Source organism: Mesoplodon densirostris, chromosome 6, assembly GCF_025265405.1.
Source record: "Mesoplodon densirostris isolate mMesDen1 chromosome 6, mMesDen1 primary haplotype, whole genome shotgun sequence".
In the NCBI taxonomy this organism is placed as follows: Eukaryota; Metazoa; Chordata; class Mammalia; order Artiodactyla; family Ziphiidae; genus Mesoplodon; species Mesoplodon densirostris.
Window position 1 is genome coordinate 10,380,287 of NC_082666.1, and position 20,089 is coordinate 10,400,375.

The 20,089-nt window shown below is 43.4% G+C and overlaps 1 protein-coding gene and 1 non-coding gene across 2 annotated transcripts in view; both read left to right on the forward strand.

Annotated features, from left to right (window-relative positions):
- Positions 1-1,176: 1,176 nt before the first annotated feature.
- PPP6C (protein phosphatase 6 catalytic subunit) overlaps positions 1,177-20,089 on the forward strand; it is a 29,423-nt gene continuing 10,510 nt past the window's right edge. Inside the window, exons 1-2 of the mRNA XM_060100436.1 lie at positions 1,177-1,366; positions 18,001-18,096. Of these exons, the coding sequence (XP_059956419.1) occupies positions 1,292-1,366; positions 18,001-18,096 (171 nt within the window). The 5' untranslated portion in view covers positions 1,177-1,291. The remainder of the gene's footprint in view (positions 1,367-18,000; positions 18,097-20,089) is intronic.
- Positions 12,540-12,612, forward strand: TRNAD-GUC (transfer RNA aspartic acid (anticodon GUC)). Its single transcript has one exon. It is a non-coding gene; the product is annotated as a tRNA-Asp (tRNA).

The window sequence follows — 20,089 nt, forward strand, 5'->3', positions numbered from 1 at the left end:
GTAGTTATGGCGCACGGCCTTAGTTGCTCTGCAGCATGTGGAATCTTCCTGGACCAGGGCTCGAACCCGTGTCCCCTGCATTGGCAGGTGGATTCTTAACCACTGTTCCACCAGGGAAGCCCACCACTTTCTCATATACTCTACAGTTATTTACTATATTATTGTTTAATGGTTTATGTTCTGTCTCCTTTACTGGAATATAGCTACAGGTTGAGGAGAGGGATCTTCTTCTATTTTGTTTGCAGAATACACTAAGCACCTACAACTGTACCTGGCATATAGTTAAGTGTTCAATTAATAGCTGTTGAGTGGAGGAATATTGAAAGTGTACTAAGTACCAGGTCCTGTTCTTGGTACAACAAAAAAACTCTCTGCCCTCATGGGACATGCACTGAAGTAGACTTAAGCCACCCAGACCTATTCCAGTCTTGGCTCCCCTGCCTATACCCTGTGAGATCTGGGCAAGTTACTCAACCTCTCTGAGCCTTCCTTTGCTATCAGTCGTTATGAGGATTAGACAGAAAAACAGCATTTGTATAGTGCCTGGCCTAAGAAGAGCTTTAATATTTGTTTCCTTTCTTTCCAGGCTGGAAAGTTGGTAGCCTGACATCTCTGCCAAGGGTTTAGGCAAGGTTTCTATTAAGGCCTTGGAAAGGTGCAAACAGGTTATTATACGGCCAGGCCTACCCAACTTTTTTTTTTTGGCCCTACCGTGCAGCATGCGGGATGGGATCTTAGTTCCCTGACCAGGGAGGAACCCGTGCCCCCTGCAGTGGAAGCGCATAGTCTTTCTTAACCACTGGACCGCCAGGGAAGTCCCCAGGCTTACCCAATTTTTAAGTGAAGATATTCTGGTGAGAGAATGCTTACAAGGGTCGGAGTGAGAAACCAGGGAATGGCTAGTGTCACCTACTTTGCCATTTTGCATCGTAAAAGCCTCGCTGGGTCCCCAGAGGTGAAAGTCTAGAGGAAGGGAAGGGGAGGAAGAGTAGCTGGCCACTATAGAAAACTACAAATCCCAGCACACCCCACGGTAAACAACTACGGGTCTCAGCAGTTTCAGCACCCTGGACCCAGGGGGCTCTGGGGGCCTGCATCCTGTGTTCCTCGGGAGAGAGCGTGGGGCGTGCCGAAGCAGCGGGGAAAATTGGGTCAAGCTTTACGCCGCTGCGTAGACGCGTCTCACGGGCCGGACGTGACGTAGGGAGGGTTCCGGCTTCGGCCTCCGCCGCTGCCGCCGCTAGCATAGCCGCGGACGCCGCTGCTGCCGTCGGGGCTTGTTATTTCTAAAATGGCGCCCCTGGACTTGGACAAGTATGTGGAGATAGCGCGGCTGTGCAAATACCTGCCGGAGAACGATCTGAAGGTGAGCCTGGCCGGGGCGGGAGCGCTGCTTTCGGGGCTCCCCCCCTTCCGGCAGCGGGGCTCCCGCCGGCCCGCCCTTCCTCTCTCCGCGGGACCCCCGGCGGTGTCCTGTCCCGTCGCGGTGGAGGGCCTAACGCGGTGCGAGGCGACTCGTTCCGACTTGGCGTCACGCGGGGAGCGGGGGCAGCCCGAGTCCCCCGAATGCCATCCCGATTCCCTCGGCGGGGACCCCAAGGGATGTCGCGGCCTCTGCCCCAGGGTTGCCCGTCCTGGCCTTGGGGCTGCCCCGGGGCTCGAGCCTTCACGGCTTTGCTTACAAGACTCCTCTCCCCTCACCCCGACCCCGGGTCTCGGAGTCTGAGGCGAGCCTCCGCGGGCAGTGGCAGCGGTCATCCCCCCAGAGGCGGTGACAGGAGCGCAGGGAGGCCGGCGTCTGACAGGGGATGCAGCGTGCTCCCGGAACGCGGCCCCAGTGGGTTTAGGTGCCTGAGGAATGGGGATGGGAAGGGGCAGGCGGGGGCCCGAGCGGTCTGGTAGGGTGAGAGAACAAGTCGTCCCTCTGCCCGAGCACTCTCCCAGTTGCTTTTTAGGAGTGTTGGTTTTCTTCTGCTCATTCCAGTGTGAACCCGTTTTCGAGCACGTCTTTGAGCTGTTCTAAGTGGATAAAGTAACAGGCTCTCAATAAACACCAATACGTTTCTGTCCTTTAAGTTGTCCCCGCTCCCCCCCACCCCGCCCCAATCTCTTCTTAGCTCAAGATTTCGTTGTTTTGGTTTTCCAAAGGAAATGAGTCGTTCTTTGTACTGCAGAGTCCTAGCAACAGTAAACCTGTGTTTGGGTAAAGGAATGAATGTAAGAATAAAGGAATGTAAGTCTTTGGGATACTGCTTTTTTGACAAGTTTCTATGCGTTTGTTAAAACCAGTGCTTAGGTGACTAGTAGTGTTTAGAGGTTAGTGGTAGTGCCTGTTCTTGTTCAATTAACTTTGATTTGCTGTGTGGTAAGTGGGTAAACTGTTGATAATTTTGAGTTCTTTTTATTCTTTAAGCTGTGGGTTTAAAGTAATTTATTTTTGTCCGTGAGTTTTTTTCTCTTAAGGAAGATATTACTGTTTTTTTCTTTTGCCATCTCTTGGTACAGGGAGTTGATATTTAACATCAGTCAACAGTATGCAAAATGATTAAGGCCACAGGAGCTGTTGTGAATGTAACTAACTTGTATGTTAATTATATGTGCTGTTTGATAGGGGAGTCATTCTTGTCCATTTTCCCCTTTTTAACAGGATAATTTAATTAAAATGGGGACAAAGCTAGTATTAGTAGAAATGAAGCTTTCATGCTCTTGTGACGATAGTTTTGTAGCTTCTTTCTGCATATGGCTTTTTAGGAAACAAGGATTTTTCCTTAAAAAATCGCAACATTGTGACCCAGTTCATTGCAAAACTAAAGTTGGTTTTTGCATGTCAGTGAATTGATGTGGAGTCTTCTGTTCTTTAGGTTATGTAAAGCAGTTTTAAGCTTTGTGTTTATAATGAGTAAAATATTGCTTATTATGAAATGTATCTTGATATTGGATATTGAAATGATTTGAAAGACAAATCAGTTGGATTTTCTTTAGACCTCCTAGTTTGATAAACATTAGATTTCCTTCCTAACCTAAGAGAATATAGTTGTTAAACCATTTCATTTCCCTTTGCAACACAATTGGACTGTACTTAGTGTGTATCTGTTTCCTAGTAAATTCCCCCCACCCCCCCCGACCAACTACTAGAAAAAAAAATTCTGAATTTTTCTATATAAGTGGAGGCTTTTCTTCGTTGTCTTGGAATTTTTTTTTTTTTTTTTTTTTGCGGTACGCGGGCCTCTCACTGTTGTGGCCTCTCCCGTTGCGGAGCACAGGCTCCGGACGCGCAGGCTCAGCGGCCATGGCTCACGGGCCCAGCCGCTCCGCGGCATGTGGGATCTTCCCGGACCGGGTCACGAACCCGCGTACCTTGCATCGGCAGGCAGACTCTCAACCACTGCTCCACCAGGGAAGCCCTGGAAATGTTTTTATCAGATTAATTTTCTTGTGCTGCATCTCTGGTGTATTTAAAGAAATTTAATTCTGTTTCTCCCTCTTGGCATGAAATGCAAACTAAAATTAGGCAGGCCAAGAAAGTATTCCAGGAGCACTTTTTCTGAGGCTTCAAAGCCAAACTAAAATATTTTATCAAAGGAAGAAAAGAAATCATTGGGGCCACTTAATGATCATTATGGAAAAGATTTGTTCTGGTAGAAAAATAGACCGAAATTTACCTCTGTTTTAAATTGACTGGAAGTTGGAGATACTAAATAAAATAATAAATGCATAGGATGTTCTAGATCTAATCATGATTTCTCTATATCTAAATTGGAAATGGTCAAATCACTAGTCCTGGGTCAAATGTACATAACTGTTTTGAAGGAATAAGGGTGTTATGTGAAGGTGAGTGGACCAAAGCATAACATTTCTTTAAAAAGAGTTCGTGTGATTCTCACCCACTAAAAAAATTTCAGAGAGGATCATAGAAGACACAGATTCCATATCTGACCAAATGTAAGAATGAATGATGAAAGACAGGTTTACTGAATACTTACACTTAAGTATTTTGTCATGGGAGAGGTTCTATAACTTGGAGATTGTCTGATCCCTTCGACAGTTCTTAAAGGTCCCATGTAAGTAAAGAAGTTGAACACTGAGTTGGTGTTCAGTTTTGTTTTCTTTTTTACTGAAGAACTGAAGACAGTTTCCATGGTAGGGGTTGGGAGAATACTAGTGTCCACCTCAGACATGCAACACAGGGAGAAGTAACTACTTCTGTGGATTGATAGTTGCTGTAATCTTTTTTGGAACTCACTTTTATGTTTAGTCTGAGCCATCTCTGTTTTTCATATAAGGCCACTGAGCCATCTCTGTTTCTCATATAAGGCCACTGCTCTGCAAAATTGTACCTCTGTTTGAAATGCCTCCATAAAGCTTCAGAGAATTCTCCCTTGCTTTTTTCTAAGACTTGGTGAAGAGCCTTTTGTACCTCCTTATTCAGCCTCTATCTGATTTTATAGATTCTCATATATGGTAGTCTTGAGCCTTCTAGATTTGAAGCCTGTTAGTCTTGTCACTCACCTTATTGCCTGTCTTACTGATCATTCTGTTTACCTGAGTTGTTTGGTTTTGTATATTATATTTCTTTAGGTATTTCAAGGAAAAATGAACACAGTACAGCAGTTAGGGGCAGACTGTGGCTTTCTATAGGGCTAGAATAGTTTTTTCAGTGCTTTCATTTATAATCTTTCTGAGACCCTTTCTGATAATGCTTGGCATTTTGTCTTTTTGGCTACAGAATCACAGTCTCTTGAGTCTTCTGAAAATAGTCTGTAGCAGCGCTGTCCAATAGAAAATGCTCAGAAATGTGAGCCTCAAATTGTTAAATTTTTTAAAGTAAAAACAAACAGGTGAGGGCTTCCCTGGTGGCGTAGTGGTTGAGAATCTGCCTGCCAATGCAGGGGACACAGGTTCGAGCCCTGGTTTGGGAAGATCCCACATGCCGCAGAGCAACTGGGCCCGTGAGCCACAACTACTGAGCCTGCGCGTCTGGAGCCTGTGCTCCGCAACAAGAGAGGCCACGATAGTGAGAGGCCCGCGCACCGCAATGAAGAGTGGCCCCCCGCTTGCCGCAACTAGAGAAAGCCCTCGCACAGAAACGAAGACCCAACACAGCTAAAAATAAATAAATAAATAAATTTATTTAAAAAAAATAGGTGAAATCGATTTTAGTAATATTTTATTTAACCCAATTTCAACATGCAATTAATATAAAATTACTAACATAATACCTTGTCTTTTTTTTTGTATTAAGTCTACAAAATGTGATATATGTTTTATATTTACAATACATCCCAGTTTGGATCAGCCACATTTCAGGTGCTCAATAGCTACATGTGGTAGTAGGTTTCCTATGGGACAGTGCACACTTCTAATGACTCCCCAGACCCTTTTCTAGAATTTCAGAGCTGAGAGAGAATCAGAGTTTGCCTAGTTCTGTATTCTTCTCACTTTACTGAGGGGGAACTGAGCTTTGTAGAGTTTATGATCTGCCTGAGGATGTCCAGCTCATCAGTGAATTAAGTTGGAAAGCCTCTTTGTGCAGAGCTCTTTCTGATACAGTTAATAGCCTTTTAGGATGGCAAATAGCATACTTTTCTAAGTATGTCTTCCACTTAATCACCTTTCTTTTTACCTTCCATTCTGAGCCCATTAGAGTGCTCTCTTCTGACAGTGTGCCTTGTACTTCCCGGCTTCTTTGCTTCTGCTTAGTCTCTTTCTTTTACCTACTTAATACTTATATAGCACAAATATTAAATCATTTAATACTGTGTGAGTTGGGTACTAACATTTGCCCCATTTTACAGACAGGTATCTCAAGCACAGGCAGATTAAGTAACTTTTCAAAGGCATATAGCTAGTAAGTAAGTGAAGGAGCTGCATTCAGACCTAGGCAGTCTGGCTCCAGGGTTCACGTCCATAACTACCACTTATGTTTCCTCTATACAATACCCTTCATGCCCCTTTTCATTTTATTTATTTAGTTAGTTATTTTTTGGCCGCGCCAAATGGCTTGTGGAATCTTAGTTCCCCTACCAGGGATTGAACCCGGGCCCACAGCAATGAGAGCACAGAGTCCTAACCACTGGACCACCGGGGAATTCCCCTTCATGCCCTTTTTAGTTCTAGCTCAGATGTCACTTTCTCCATACAGGGCTCCTGGATTCCACAGTCAGAATTATTAGTAATGGTTAGAATTTACACAGCTACTTACAGTTTTCAGAGTACCTTCATGTCCACTCTATCACTGTGATAGGCAAATATCAGGACCTGATAAGGTGTAAGTATTTTTGGCACAGTGAGTCAGCAGAGTATATACCAGAATTTATTTGCTATTTAAAATTTCCATTCTGGAATTCCCTGGTGGTCCAGTGGTTAGGACTCGGTGCTTTTGCTGCCATGGCCCAGGTTCAATATCTGGTCCGGGAACTAAGATCCCGCAAGACGTTTGGCAAGGCCAAAAAAATTTTCCATTCTTTCTGTTCTATACTAACCTTTGCCCCGTAGCACTTTTTGTTCCATTTTACTACCACTTGTATTGTTCTGTCTTGTATGATAGTAAATATACCTGTCTCCACCATTAGACTGCAAGCTTCTTGAAGGGCCAGGATCATATCTTGTTTATTTTTGTATTCTCCACAGTCTTAGAACACTGCCTTGTATGTGATAGACACTCAGTTAAGGTATGTTGAATCAAACTGTACTGCTTTACAACAGACATTTCTTTAACTGTCTCCTGTGTCAAGTACTATTCCCTGTGGATGCTAGAGATAGAATTTGGCACTTCCCTCTGTCTTTGAGGGGCTCTCAATATAGTAGGGGAGATAGAGAGGTAAACAAATGATCATTACATAGTTTGGTAGGTGCTAAAATAGAGAGCTGTCCAGCATATCGGAGAACATAGAAGAAGCAGCATCTAACTCTGGAGCCACAGATGGTTTCACAAAGGAGGAGCAATGAGAGGATGAGCGGAGTTTTTTCAGGTAGACAAGACGGGAAGGAAAGAACATGAAGCAGAAGAAATACCATGTGCAATGGTATAGCTTAATCTAAAAGAACATGGCTGGTCAACTTGAAGTAGTTTGGTATGGCTTGAGGTGGTTCAGGGAAGACAGGCAGAGACCAAATCATGGAAGACGAGGCTGATAAACTTGAATTTTTATCTTTGAGATGGTTCATGTATAAACACTTTGAAATGTTTTCATATTTTAGGGAAAAACAAATAAATCATGCTTGATGATATTTTAAAAAATATGGCTAACTAAAAAGTAGATTCAAAGAAAACTATTAGAGAGATACACTGTTGTATGTAGTAGGAATACGACAAAATCATAAAGATGATATCTGAATGGAGTTTGGGAAACACTATCGTAGACAGAGGCGTGTCCTTGAGAGGTTTTTAAGGGGGACAGTGACAGGTTTTAGGAATTTTCTAGCAGCATTATGGACCTTGGATTGGAATGGGACAAAAATGTCATAGGAGCAGTAGACCAGATGACATGAAAGCTTTTGAAGTAAGCCAGTGACAAGTGGTTGTGGTGTTTAAGAGGAAATGAAGATGGTATAATAGGACCTGTTGACAGATTATGTCTAGGTTTGAGAGAGAGAGAGAAGAGTTGAGTGTAATCTCTTAGTTTCTGGCATGGATTACTTAGTAAATACTAATAACTAGACTAAGGCATTACAAGGGAGTTTGGTTTGGGCCAGACTGAATTTGAGATGCTGCCAAGTCAAGACATTGAGGCAGAAACGTTCAGAAGACTGTTGGATAAACAGATCTGTTGGGTAACAAATATTTATTGATTACCAAATGTGCTCCAGACACTGTTCTAATAGTGTTAAACTCAGGAGAACGGTCTAGACCAGTGGTTCTCAGCTGGGGGTGATTTTGCCCCCTGAGCGGATATTTGGCGATGTCTGGAGACACTTGTAGGTTTTCACAGCTATCTAGGGGGTGTAGAGGCCAGATGTTGATGAACATCATACAGCGCACAGGACAGCAGCCCCCACAACGGAGAGTTGTCGGTAGCGCCAGGGCTCAGAAACTCTGGTTTTTATTGAAGGTACAGATATTTCCTTCTGTATTGTTAGCGTGTGAATATCATTGTCATCTTGGATTCCTGCTCCCACTCTTCATTCCCAGTGATTTGTGTTATAGTAGAGACTCTATTCAAAGGCTGTGTAGAATATAATCTTAGATAGATTTTTATTTCTTAAGATAAGAGATTTTATAAATACCAGTATGTAAAAGTAAATAAAGGAAATAGTATGTTTCAGATAACAAGATCAGCTAAACGAAGAATTACAGAAATTCAAAACCCAGTGTATTTGAGGGGCAAGAGAGAACAGGGAGACAGGAGCAGAGAATAGAGTGGATCTGTAAACAAGTATCTTGAGGAAAATGTAGAGAAGGGAAATAGGGTCTCCTAAGAATGGGTCCATGAACCTCTACTTTTTCAAGGATTAGGAATTAATTAGGCACCGTGGGGAGAAATGGGTGTAGTTTGCCCTAAATTTGGGATAAGATTGAGAATCTTGCCTGAGTGACTGCTTTGGGGCAGAAAGAGAAACAAACCATACTTCCTACAAATCAAGCTGCAAAAAGAAGCTGTGAAGGGCTTTGGAGGAGCCTGTCCCATGGCAAGACTGGGCTCTGAGAGTCCACTGTGTGTGTAGTTGGCTGACATATGTAGAGTTTGTACTGAAATTTCATAGACTTCTTTTTTTTTTTTTTTTTTTTTTTTTTGCTGTACTCGGGCCTCTCACTGTCGCGGCCTCTCCCGTTGCGGAGCACAGGCTTCGAACGCGCAGGCTCAGCAACCATGGCTCACGGGCCCAGCCACTCCGCGGCATGTGGGATCTTCCTGGACCGGGGCACGAACCCATGTCCCCTGCATCGGCAGGCAGACTCTCAACCACTGCGCCACCAGGGAAGCCCATAGACTTCTTATTTTTATCTGTTTCTTGACATGAATTCTTGACATGAATTAAGCTGCTGCTAAACTGGAGCGATGAGAGGCAGTGGCTTTGGCTTAGATGCTTAGTGCTCTAAGTCCTCTGTTGGGACTGCAGAAGTGACAGTTATAGGAGGCAGCTGTTAACTTTACTCAACTTAGGGTGCCTGGCCTCAGGTTGAAGATGTTGCCTAAGTAGTTTACATGGTTCGCTAGGCACTCACTGGCTTTTAGTAGGGTTTCACAGTGATGTTCTTTAGCTAATGGTCTCCTGTTACTTTCAGATCAGCACTGGGGGTTTGGGCCAGTCACCATAAGTGACTTGCAGTTCAGGAGGCATTATGGGCCAGGAGAGCCAGTCATATGTGGGTGCAAATTCTGCAGCATTCAAAATGGGAACTATAGAGTCCCTCACGAATCTGTGCTGTGATTAGTTTCAGAATGTTAAATGGTAACTCACTTTGTTCTAAAAAGGATATAGAGTGGTTTACAAAGAAGCATTCAATATAGCAAGATAAATTATATTCAGAATAAGTAAGAAAAATGAGACAAAAAGAAAATAAAGATAGGAAACCAAGATGGAGCCAATAGGAAAAATAAGAATAGTACATATAAAATAAAAGCTATGATGACTGGGTTACTTCCTTGAGATTAGGCCTTAAGCTTTCTAGGAGCCTACAGAAAGATGTAAACTGATCAATTAAAAATTTACAGAGTCTTTAAGGTGATAAAAATAAGCTTCTCAGGGAAATCACATCTATCTCTGATGGAAGAAACAGAGACATTCCTCCCCCGTCCTCCTTGAAGGCAACTATTTAATCACAGCATCCTATGCACCTTGTTTATAGTCCACGCAATGACAAGCTCTGTAAGAGGACTGTTTCCTATAATGTCCTTTACTGCAGGTTGATAGTATGACATTAAAGTGCAATTTGGGAAAAAGCAATGGGGAAAGGAGTGCCGTGTAACGCAGGGTGGGGACAGCCCTCTCTAGAGGACAGTCTGGCTTAATTCATGGTGGAGTTTATAGTAGGTTGGTTTGTTTGGGTAACATACTAATAATTGATCTTTAAAGGGGTGTACACCAAATTTGGTGGAGCCCCCAAATTTACAAGAGTGGGCAGGAGGAGAGATCAACATTATACGCTTATGTCAGAGAATATATTAGGTATGGGCCCTGACCTTCACTGATGGAAGTTAGGCCTGTTCTTAAAAGATGTGCAGTCTGAAAGAGTGTGGGTGGGACAAGTGCCTGAGAACATGCAGGCCTCCTGGCAACAAACAGAAAACTCTGCCCACTCTTGGACAAATTACAGCAAAGCACTTCTGCAGATACCTTGGTGGAATTCTCTTTGAGGAGGTTTGGTGAGTGTACCTGAAAAAAATCGCAAATATTAATTGAGCAAGGCATTATACCTAAGAAAGGTGGGTAAGGTCCTGAGATAGGTGCTTTAAAACATCACTATTTTGTTTTATTTTAAAAATTGTATAGTTACAGAAAGTACATTTAAAAGTATACATTGCTGCTCTATGAGGCTAACCTAAAAAGAGTAGTGCTCTTTTTTCTGGCTGACTGAGAAGGGAGGTGGTAATGAAAGACTATAAAAAAATACAGGACAATCATGGCATATTTGTTCTTTGGAACTACCCTTAAGCTAGATGAAAGTGAGTTAGGGTGAAAAAAAATGCAAATAGTAATAGTAAACTTTGGGAGCTAATTACTATACAAATAATAAATTATATATCACAGGTCTAATGGATTATAATAGAAAGAGGATGTTGTACAACACTGATCTTTTGAAATTGATTGGGAGGACAGCTACCTCTATCCACAAGGAGTAGATTTCAGTGGTTATGGTCAACGTGGTAATTATTATTTTTAAAGAGGTAATATATATTATTAGTTTAAAAATAACAGTTTTATGAGATATAATTCACATATCATAAAATTAATTTTTAAAGTGTATAATTCAGTGGGGTTTTTTTACCAGTGGGTTTTAATGTATTTACAGAGTTGTGCAACCATTGCCATAATCAATGTTAGAACATTTTTATCATCCCAAAGAGAAACTATACCCATTAACAGAAACTCCCCATTACCCCTTACCTCAAAGTCCAGCCCTAAGCAACCATTAAGCTATTTTATATCTTCATGGATTTGCCTATTCCAGGCATTTCAGATAAATTGAGTCATATATTGAGTAGGCTAAAAAGTTCCTTCTGGTTTTTCCATAAGGTTTTACGGAACTTTTTGGCCAACTCAATATATATATATATATATTTTAAATAAATTTATTTGTTTATTTGTTTGTTTATTTATTTTTGGCTGCGTTGGGTCTTCATTGCTGCGTGCAGGCTCTCTCCAGCTATGGCGAGGGGGGCCACTCCTCGCTGTGGTGCGTGGGCTTCACATTGCGGTGCTTGTTGCAGAGCACGGGCTCCAGGCGCACAGGCCCCAGCGGTTGTGGCACACAGGCTCAGCAGTTGGAGCTTGCAGACTCCAGAGCGCATGCTCAGTAGTTGTGGCGCATGGGCTTAGTTGCTCTATGGCATGTGGGATCGGGACCAGGGCTTGAACCCGTGTCCCCTGCACTGGCAGGCGGATTCTTCACCACTGAGCCACCAGGGAAGCCCCCTCCATCAGTATTGAACATAGCTGATTCCTCCTCTTTTGAAACATTTTCTTCACCGGACTTCCATAACACCACGCTCTCATGGTTTCCTTTGTACCTTATCATGCAGTCCCTTTTGCTGGTTCCTCCTTCTGTCCCTAACTTCTGTGTGAAGTATTAAGACTCGTTTTTGTAACTTATCCTTTTCTCTATTTGTAAGCAGCCACTTTAGTTGTCTCTTCTAAGTCTCATGACTTGAAATATATATTTCCTGACAATCTCCAAATTGGTCTCTCTAGCCTGGATCCTTTTCCTTGAATTCAGGACTCAGTCGGTCAGCTGTTTACAGTACATCTTAGGCACTTTGAAGTCTGATAGGCATTGCAGACTTAGTGTGTCAAAATCAAATTCTTACAGCCAAATAGTGGAAACAACCCAAATGTCCAGCAACTGACGAATGGATAAGCAAAATGTGGTAAATAGATACAATGGAATATTATTCAACTATAAAGAAGAACAAACAAATCATGTATGTTACAATGTGGATGAACTTTAAAAACATATGTTAAGTGAAAGAAGCCAGTTACAAAAGACCCCACTTCTAGGTGTCCAGAATGAACAAATCCATAGACACAGCAGACTAGTGATTGCCTAGGGCTGTGGGGTGGGGTTGTGGGAGGTGGGAGATGAGTGCTAATGAGTATACAGTTTCTTTGTGGGGTGATGAGAATGTTCTAAAATTGATTATGGTGATGGTTGCCCAACAGTGAACATGCTGAAAACCACTGAATTTTATGCATTAAAGGGGTGAATTTTATGATGTCTGAATTATATCTCAATGAAGTTGTTAAAAAAGCCCCACAAATTCCTGGTTCCCCGTCCCCCAAACAAAACCCAAACAAATCAAAACAATCTACTACTCATGAAAAAATAATTGAGAAACACTGGGCTTATTAAAATTAAAAACTTTGCTCTGCATGGGAATTCCCTGGTGGTCCAGTGGTTAGGATTTCACGCTGTCACTGCTGAGGGCCCAGGTTCGATCCCTGGTCAGGGAACTAAAATCCCACAAGTCACGCGGCCAAAAAAAATTTTAAAAAACAAACAAAAACGTTGCTCTGCAAAGGACACTTTCAAGAGAATGAGAAGGCAAGCCACAGACTGGGAGAAAATATTTGTGAAAGACATGTCTGATAAGGGACTTTTATCCAGAATAAACAAAACACTCTTAAAACTCAGCAGTAGGAAAACAAACAACCCTATTAAAAATGGGCCAAGGGCTTCCCTGGTGGCGCAGTGGTTGAGAGTCCACCTGCCGATGCAGGGGACACGGGTTCGTGCCCCGGTCCGGGAAGATCCCACATGCCGCAGAGCGGCTAGGCCTGTGAGCCATGGCCGCTGGGCCTGCGTGTCCGGAGCCTGTGCTCTGCAATGGGAGAGGCCACAGCAGTGAGAGGCCCGCGTAATGCAAAAAAAAAAAAGGGGGGGGGCCAAAGGGGCTTCCCTGGTGGCTCAGTGGTTAAGAATCCGCCTGCCAATGTAGGAGACACAGGTTCGAGCCCTGGTCCAGGAAGATCCCACATGCCGCAGAGCAGCTAAGCCCGTGTGCCACAACTACCGAGCCTGCACTGTAGAGCCCGCATGCCACAACTACTGAGTCCATGTGCTGCAGCTACTGAAGCCTGCATGCCTAGAGCCCATGCTCTGCAACAAGAGAAGCCACCGCAATGAGAAGCTGCACACTGCAACGAAGAGTAGCCCCTACTCACCGCAACTAGAGAAAACCCATGCGCAGCAACGAAGACCCAATGCAGCCAAAAAAAAAAAAAAAGGGCCAAAGACTTGAACAGATACCTCAGCAAAGAAGATATGTAGATGACAAATAAGCCTATGAAAAGGTGCTCCATATCATATGTCATTAGGGAGATGCAAGTTAAAACAAGGTGGGAATTCCCCAGCGGTCCAGTGGTTAGGACTCTTGCTTGCTTTCACTGCCGAGGGCCCAGGTTCAATCCCTGGTCAGGGAACTGAGATCCCACAGTCCGCGTGGTACGGCCAAAAACAAAACAAAACAACAACAACAAGGCAGTACCACTACACACCTATTAGAATGGCCAGAATCCAAAACACTGACAGCACCAAACACTGGCACAACTGTAGAGCAGCGGAAACTCTCACTCATTGTTGATGAGGATGCAGACTAGTACAGTCACTTTGGAAGGTCATTTAGCAGTTTCTTACCAAACTAAATACCCTTACCATATGATGTAGCAGTCATGCTCCTTGGTGTTTATCCAAATGAGTTGAAAACTTAACATCCACTGTAAAACCTATACACATGATTATGGCAGCATTATTCATAATTGCCAAAATTTGAAAGCAACCAAGATGTCCTTCAGTAGACAAATGGTTAAATAAACTGGTACATTGAGATAATGGAATATTATTCAGCGCTAAAAAGAAATGAGCTATCAAGCCATGGAGAGACATGAAGGAAGCTTAAATGCGTATTACTACGTGAAAGAAGCCAACCTGAAAAGACAACATATGTATGATTCCAACTATATGACATTCTAGAAAAGGCAAAACTATGGTGATAGTAAAAAGATCAGTGGTTTCCATCCTTTCCCCATACCTTGCCCGACACATCTCTTAAATCTGGATGTCATCTGTATCCTTTATCACATCCTTTAGTAAACTGGTAAATGCAAGTGTTTCCCTGAGTTCAGTGAGCTGCTCTAGCAAATTATTCAAAGCTAAGGGGGAGGTCTTTGGAACCTCTGATCTATAGCTGGTTGGTTAGAAGCGCAGGTGATAACCTGGGCTTCCAACTGGTGTCTGAAGTGTGTGTGTATATTGGCAGGGGAGTTGGGAGGGGGCAGTGTTGTGGGACTGAGCCCTTAACCTGTGGAATCTGACACTATCTCTGGTAGATAATGTCAGAATTGAGTTAAATTGTAGGATACCCCACTGGTGTTGCAGAGAATTGCATATTGTAGGGAGAAAAAACCTCCATACATTTGGTGACCAGGAGTGTCAAAACTGTGAGTGTTCTGTGTGACTAGTAAGGGAGACACATAGGAAAGAAGCACAAAGTAGGGAAGAACTGAGTTTTTCCCGACATAGGAAGGAAAAAGCTGAGGGTTTTTGTTTTTGTTTTTTTTAAACAAATGCAAAGTGGAATTGAAGGAACCTTAGAGACCATCGTTCATGATAAACTTAAGGTTCTGAGTTCAGAAACATTGTTTCACTCACCAGTATCTGTTCCTTTTACAAATAATGGATGGATTATATATCTGGACCAAGGATTGTTTTTTTTTTTTTTTTTTTTTGCGGTATGCGGGCCTCTCACTGTTGTGGCCTCCCCCGTTGCGGAGCACAGGCTCCGGACGCGCAGGCTCCGGACGCACAGGCTCAGTGGCCATGGCTCACGGGCCCAGCCGCTCCGCGGCATATGGGATCCTCCCAGACCGGGGCACGAACCCGTATCCCCTGCATCGGCAGGCGGACTCTCAACCACTTGCGCCACCAGGGAGGCCCCCAAGGATTGTTTATTGAAGCATCTGAGGGTTGTAGGAAATTCAGCACAGAAGGAGCTCGCTACTCAGGGCCAGAAGGACTCCAGGCTAGAAGGATGATCTTGCCTTTGAGGTGCTCTTTGAAGATGAAGAACTTATCCTACGAATAAGAGCAAACCTTTTTATTTTGAAAATGTTTTAAACACCTTGATTTACCCTCATTTTTTGGGGGGTGGACTTTTTCTTGCTCTTCCTCCCCCCTCCCATTGTGAGTTCTCTCCTATGCTTGCCTCTGTGTTGTAGCTATAACTGTTAAAGTGTGTCTCTCATATATTTAAGTAAATTGTAGCATTTAGATTCCTTAATTAATGTTTAAAATCATTTCATTATGCTTGTGTAGTTTAATTTGTCCTTTCTTGGCAGATCTTCATAAAATCTAGTAGGGCCTCTGACTGTAGTATTAACTGGTCTCAGATGGAAGGAATATTCCCCCCCAGTTCTTTTTTTTTTTTTTAAATATTTATTTTGGCTGTGCCAGGTCTCAGTTGCAGCACGCTGGATCTTCGTTGAGGCATGCGGACTTCTTAGTTGTGGCATGTGAACTCTTAGTTGCGGCATGCAAACTCTTGGTTGTGGCATGCACGTGGGATCTAGTTCCATGACCAGGGGTCACACCCGGACCCCCTGCATTGGGAGCATGGAGTCTTACCCACTGGACCACCAGGGAAGTCCCTAGAGTTCTTTTTTTAAAAAATTAATTAATTAATTAATTTTTGGCTGTGTTGGGTCTCCGTTGCTGCATGCAGGCTTTCTCTAGTTGCGGCGAGCAGGGGCTACTCTTCGTTGTGGCACGCGGGCTTCTCATGGCAGTGGCTTCTCTTGTTGTGGAGCATGGGCTCTAGGCGCGCAGGCTTCAGTAGTTGTGGCACGCGGGCTCAGTAGTTGTGCCTCGTGGGCTCTAGAGTGCAGGCTCAGTAGTTGTGGTGCACGGGCTTAGTTGCTCCGCGGCATGTGGGATCTTCCCGGACCAGGGTTCGAACCCGTGTCCCCTGCATTGGCAGGCAGATTCTTTTTTTTTTTTGCGGTACGCGGGCCTCTCACTGTTGTGGCCTCTCCCATTGCAGAGCACAGGCTCCGGACGCGCAGGCTCAGCGGCCGTGGCTCACGGGCCCAGCCGCTCCGTGGCATGTGGGATCCTCCCGGACCGGGGCACGAACCCGTGTCCCCTGCATCGGCAGGCGGACTCTCAACCACTGCGCCACCAGGGAAGCCCCAGATTCTTTATTTATATTTATTTTTGGCCACGTTCAGTCTTCGTTGCTGCGTGAGGGCTTTCTCTAGTTGTGGCGAGCAGGGGCTACTCTTTGTTGCAGTGCATGGGCTTCTCATTGCAGTGGCTTCTCGTTGCGGAACACAGGCTCTAGGCGCGTGGGCTTCAGCAGTTGTGGCACGTGGGCTCTAGAGTACAGGCTCAGTAGTTGTGGCGCACGGGCTTAGTTGCTCCACGGCATGTGGGATCTTCCCGGACCAGGGCTCGAACCCGTATCTGCTGCATTGGCAGGCAGATTCTTAACCACTGCGCCACCAGGGAAGTTCCCCTAGAGTTCTTTTTAAAAGGTAGAGTGACTCTTAAATTTTAGATTTACATTTTGTGATTAATTTTGTTAATGTTTCTATTTTGAGATAATTATAGATTTATATGCGATTGTAAGAAATAATACCAAGTGATCCCATGTACCGTTTACCCAGTTTTCTCTAGTAGTAACGTCTTGTGGAACAAATACCACAACCAGGTTATTGACATTGATACACTCCACGATCTTGTTCATAATTCTCCAGTTTTACTTGTACTCATTTGTGTGTATATTTAGTTCTATGCAGTATTGTTATATCTGTAGTCTCATGTATCTAATACCACATTCATGATACAGACAGTTCCATCACCCCCAAGGAGTCCACATGTTGTCCTTTTTATAACCATACACATTTCCCTCCTGCTGCCCCTACCTCCTAGACCCTTGGCAATCACTAATCTGGTCTCCATTTCTATAAATTTTTTATTTCAATAATGTTATATAAATGGAATCATACAGTATATAACCTTTTGGGATAGGGTTTTTTTTTCTCCCCACTCAGCATAAATCCCTTGAAATTTATACAGATTGTCATGTGTCAATAGTTTGTTTTTTATTGCTGAATAGTATTCCATGGTGTGAATGTACCATACTTTATTCACTGTTGAAGGACAACTGATTTATTTCTAGTTTTTGGCTCTTATGAATTAAGCTTCTGTGGACCTTTGTGTACAGGTTTTTATGTGATTATAAATTTTCTTTGCCAAGAGTGCAGTTGCTGGGTCATATTTGGTAAGTGCGTGGTTTGCAATGTACTTTAAAAATGAGCAGATAAGGGCTTCCCTGGCGGCGCAGTGGTTGAGCATCCGCCTGCCGATGCAGGGGACATGGGTTTGCGCCCCAGTCCGGAAGGATCCCACATGCCGCGGAGCGGCTGGACCCGTGAGCCATGGCCGCTGAGCCTGCACGTCTGGAGCCTGTGCTCTGCAACGGGAGAGGCCACAACAGTGAGAGGCCCGCGTACCGCAAAAAAAAAAAAAAAAAATTAGCAGATTAAAACCTTTTCCTGTTAAAATTATTGACTTTTACATTTTTTTTTGTTGAAAAACATCATTTTACAGTTCCTTGCAGAGCTCTCTGTCTTCTAGAACCTATTACCTGTATAGCCTGGGAGTTTGCATCTTGGAATAGGCATTGTGAGAGGAAGGTAAAAGCTGACAGAAATTGAATCCCAGAATCATCATAGTTTCCTTTCCTGTGAAACAATACATGGATTAGTTCTTGTCTTTTTTGCATTTGGTCTTCAGTTTTAATATTGTAGTAAAAGGTTGCATTTTATTTTCTCTTCTTACAGCGGCTATGTGACTATGTTTGTGACCTCCTCTTGGAAGAGTCAAATGTCCAGCCAGTATCAACACCAGTAACAGTGTGTGGAGACATACATGGACAGGTAAAATTTCATGAGGAGATTTTTAGCTTTTGTACTGTCTGTCCATAGTCCATGTCTGTTTCCAGTTGTGCTGCAAAATATTAAAAAAAAAAAAAAAAGCTGGTGGTTGGCTAGGGTGCCTCAGTCTGTGTGACATTAATGATTCCTGGTTACTGTTAAAGTGAATAAAAGCAGTGGTCAAATTACTCACGGACTTTGTTGAAATCATACTTAGAAAGTGAAAAGTGAAGCATTATTGCTCTGTGGACAGGGGGAGATAATAAGATACAAATGTGCGCTGCTCATAGTTATTATGATTGATAGCAGATGCTTTGGTGTTAGGCACTAATTTTCTATTCATTCTGTTCATTTCTGTTCTGTTCACTTAGTGTCATATTTTATTGAAAATTTATCATTTCTTTAGTGGGAATGAGAATAGCAGCAGTTCAGAAAGATAAAATTATTGGTGCATGATTTTACAGCAAGTCAGTGCTAGAATGGGATGAGAAAGACAGTTCATTTTTTCATCTGCTGGGGTTTTATGTGTTTGTTTTTAAGAGTTTCAGAGCATTGACAGGAGGGGTACACCTCATCTTTAGACTCTTACTGTCAGTGTTTAGCCTAGTTAGAAAACTGTGTATTTGTAGTTTTTTCTTTTTTACTGGGAAATGAAAGCTGAACAGAACACTCATAGACTGCTCTGTGCATGCAATGGAATTGGGGCTATAAGACATAATATTTGTGAACAACATAGTATTTATGAATTCCTACAGGACCTTAACTATGACTGCCTAAAGGAGCAGAAATGTGTGTAGCTTGGTGGTGATTGAGGGCTGCTCCATGAGTAAAGTTCTATTTTTTTTTTTCTTTTAATTTGGCTGCCCTGGGTCTCCGTTGCGGTGCGCAGGCCCTTCGTTGCCGGCTTCTCTCTAGTTGCGGCACTAGGGCTCTTAGAGTGCGCAGGCTCAGTAGTTGCGGCATCCAGGCTTAGTTGCCCTGTGGCATGTGGTATCTTAGTTCCCCGACCAGGGATCAAACTCGCGTCCCCTGCACTGGAAGGCGGACTCTCAGTCACTGGACCAGCAGGGAAGTCCCATAAAGTTCCATTTTGACTACTTAGCTCTTTTCTTTTTGGTTTTTCAGTCTGTTCTCTGGATGTGTGAGGTTATAATAAATGACATCTTCATGTTATCAGCTTCTAAATAGAGGCCCCCACTATGTCATATTTAATCTGTTAAAATTCTAGTTCTCTAAAGTAGACCTTAGGAGTTCTTCTTAATTTCCATGTAACTTCTCTCCAAAAGTATAATAAATATTTGTATTTTGCTAACATAAAGGATATTAATATAAGCAGTGCCTTAACATATTTCTAAAAGCTGGAATAAACCAAGTAATGCTTTCCCTTGATTATAATATTAAAATTGAGGGGTTACCTGTGTTTATTGGCCGCAGCACGAGGCTTGTGGGATCTTAGTTCCCGACCAGGGATCGAACCTGTGCCCTTGGCAGTGAAAGTGCAGAGTCCTGGGCTTCCCTGGTGGCACAGTGGTTGAGAGTCCGCCTGCCGATGCAGGGGACATGGGTTCGTGCCCCAGTCCGGGAAGATCCCACATGCTGCGGAGCGGCTGGGCCCGTGGGCCAGGGCCGCTGACCCTGCGCATCCGGAACCTGTGCTCCGCAGCGGGAGAGGCCACAACAGTGAGAGACCCATGTACCGCAAAAAAAAAAAAAAAAAAGAAAGTGCAGAGTCCTAACTACTGAACTGCCAGGGAATTCCCCAAGACTTTTCAATAATATGAATTATAGTCATAATCAGAGGTCAGGAAGTTAGACACAACTTCAAACTGCTAAAATTAATTCAGATAATAAATTTGCACTTCTACTGATAGATTATATATACCTTCAGTCAAATGTACAATTCTTGCTTTCATTTATCTTGTGTTTTGACATTAATTACTTTTTCACATATTGCATGTCAATTTTTTTTAAGGTTCCTATGAGGTAGGATTTTGTA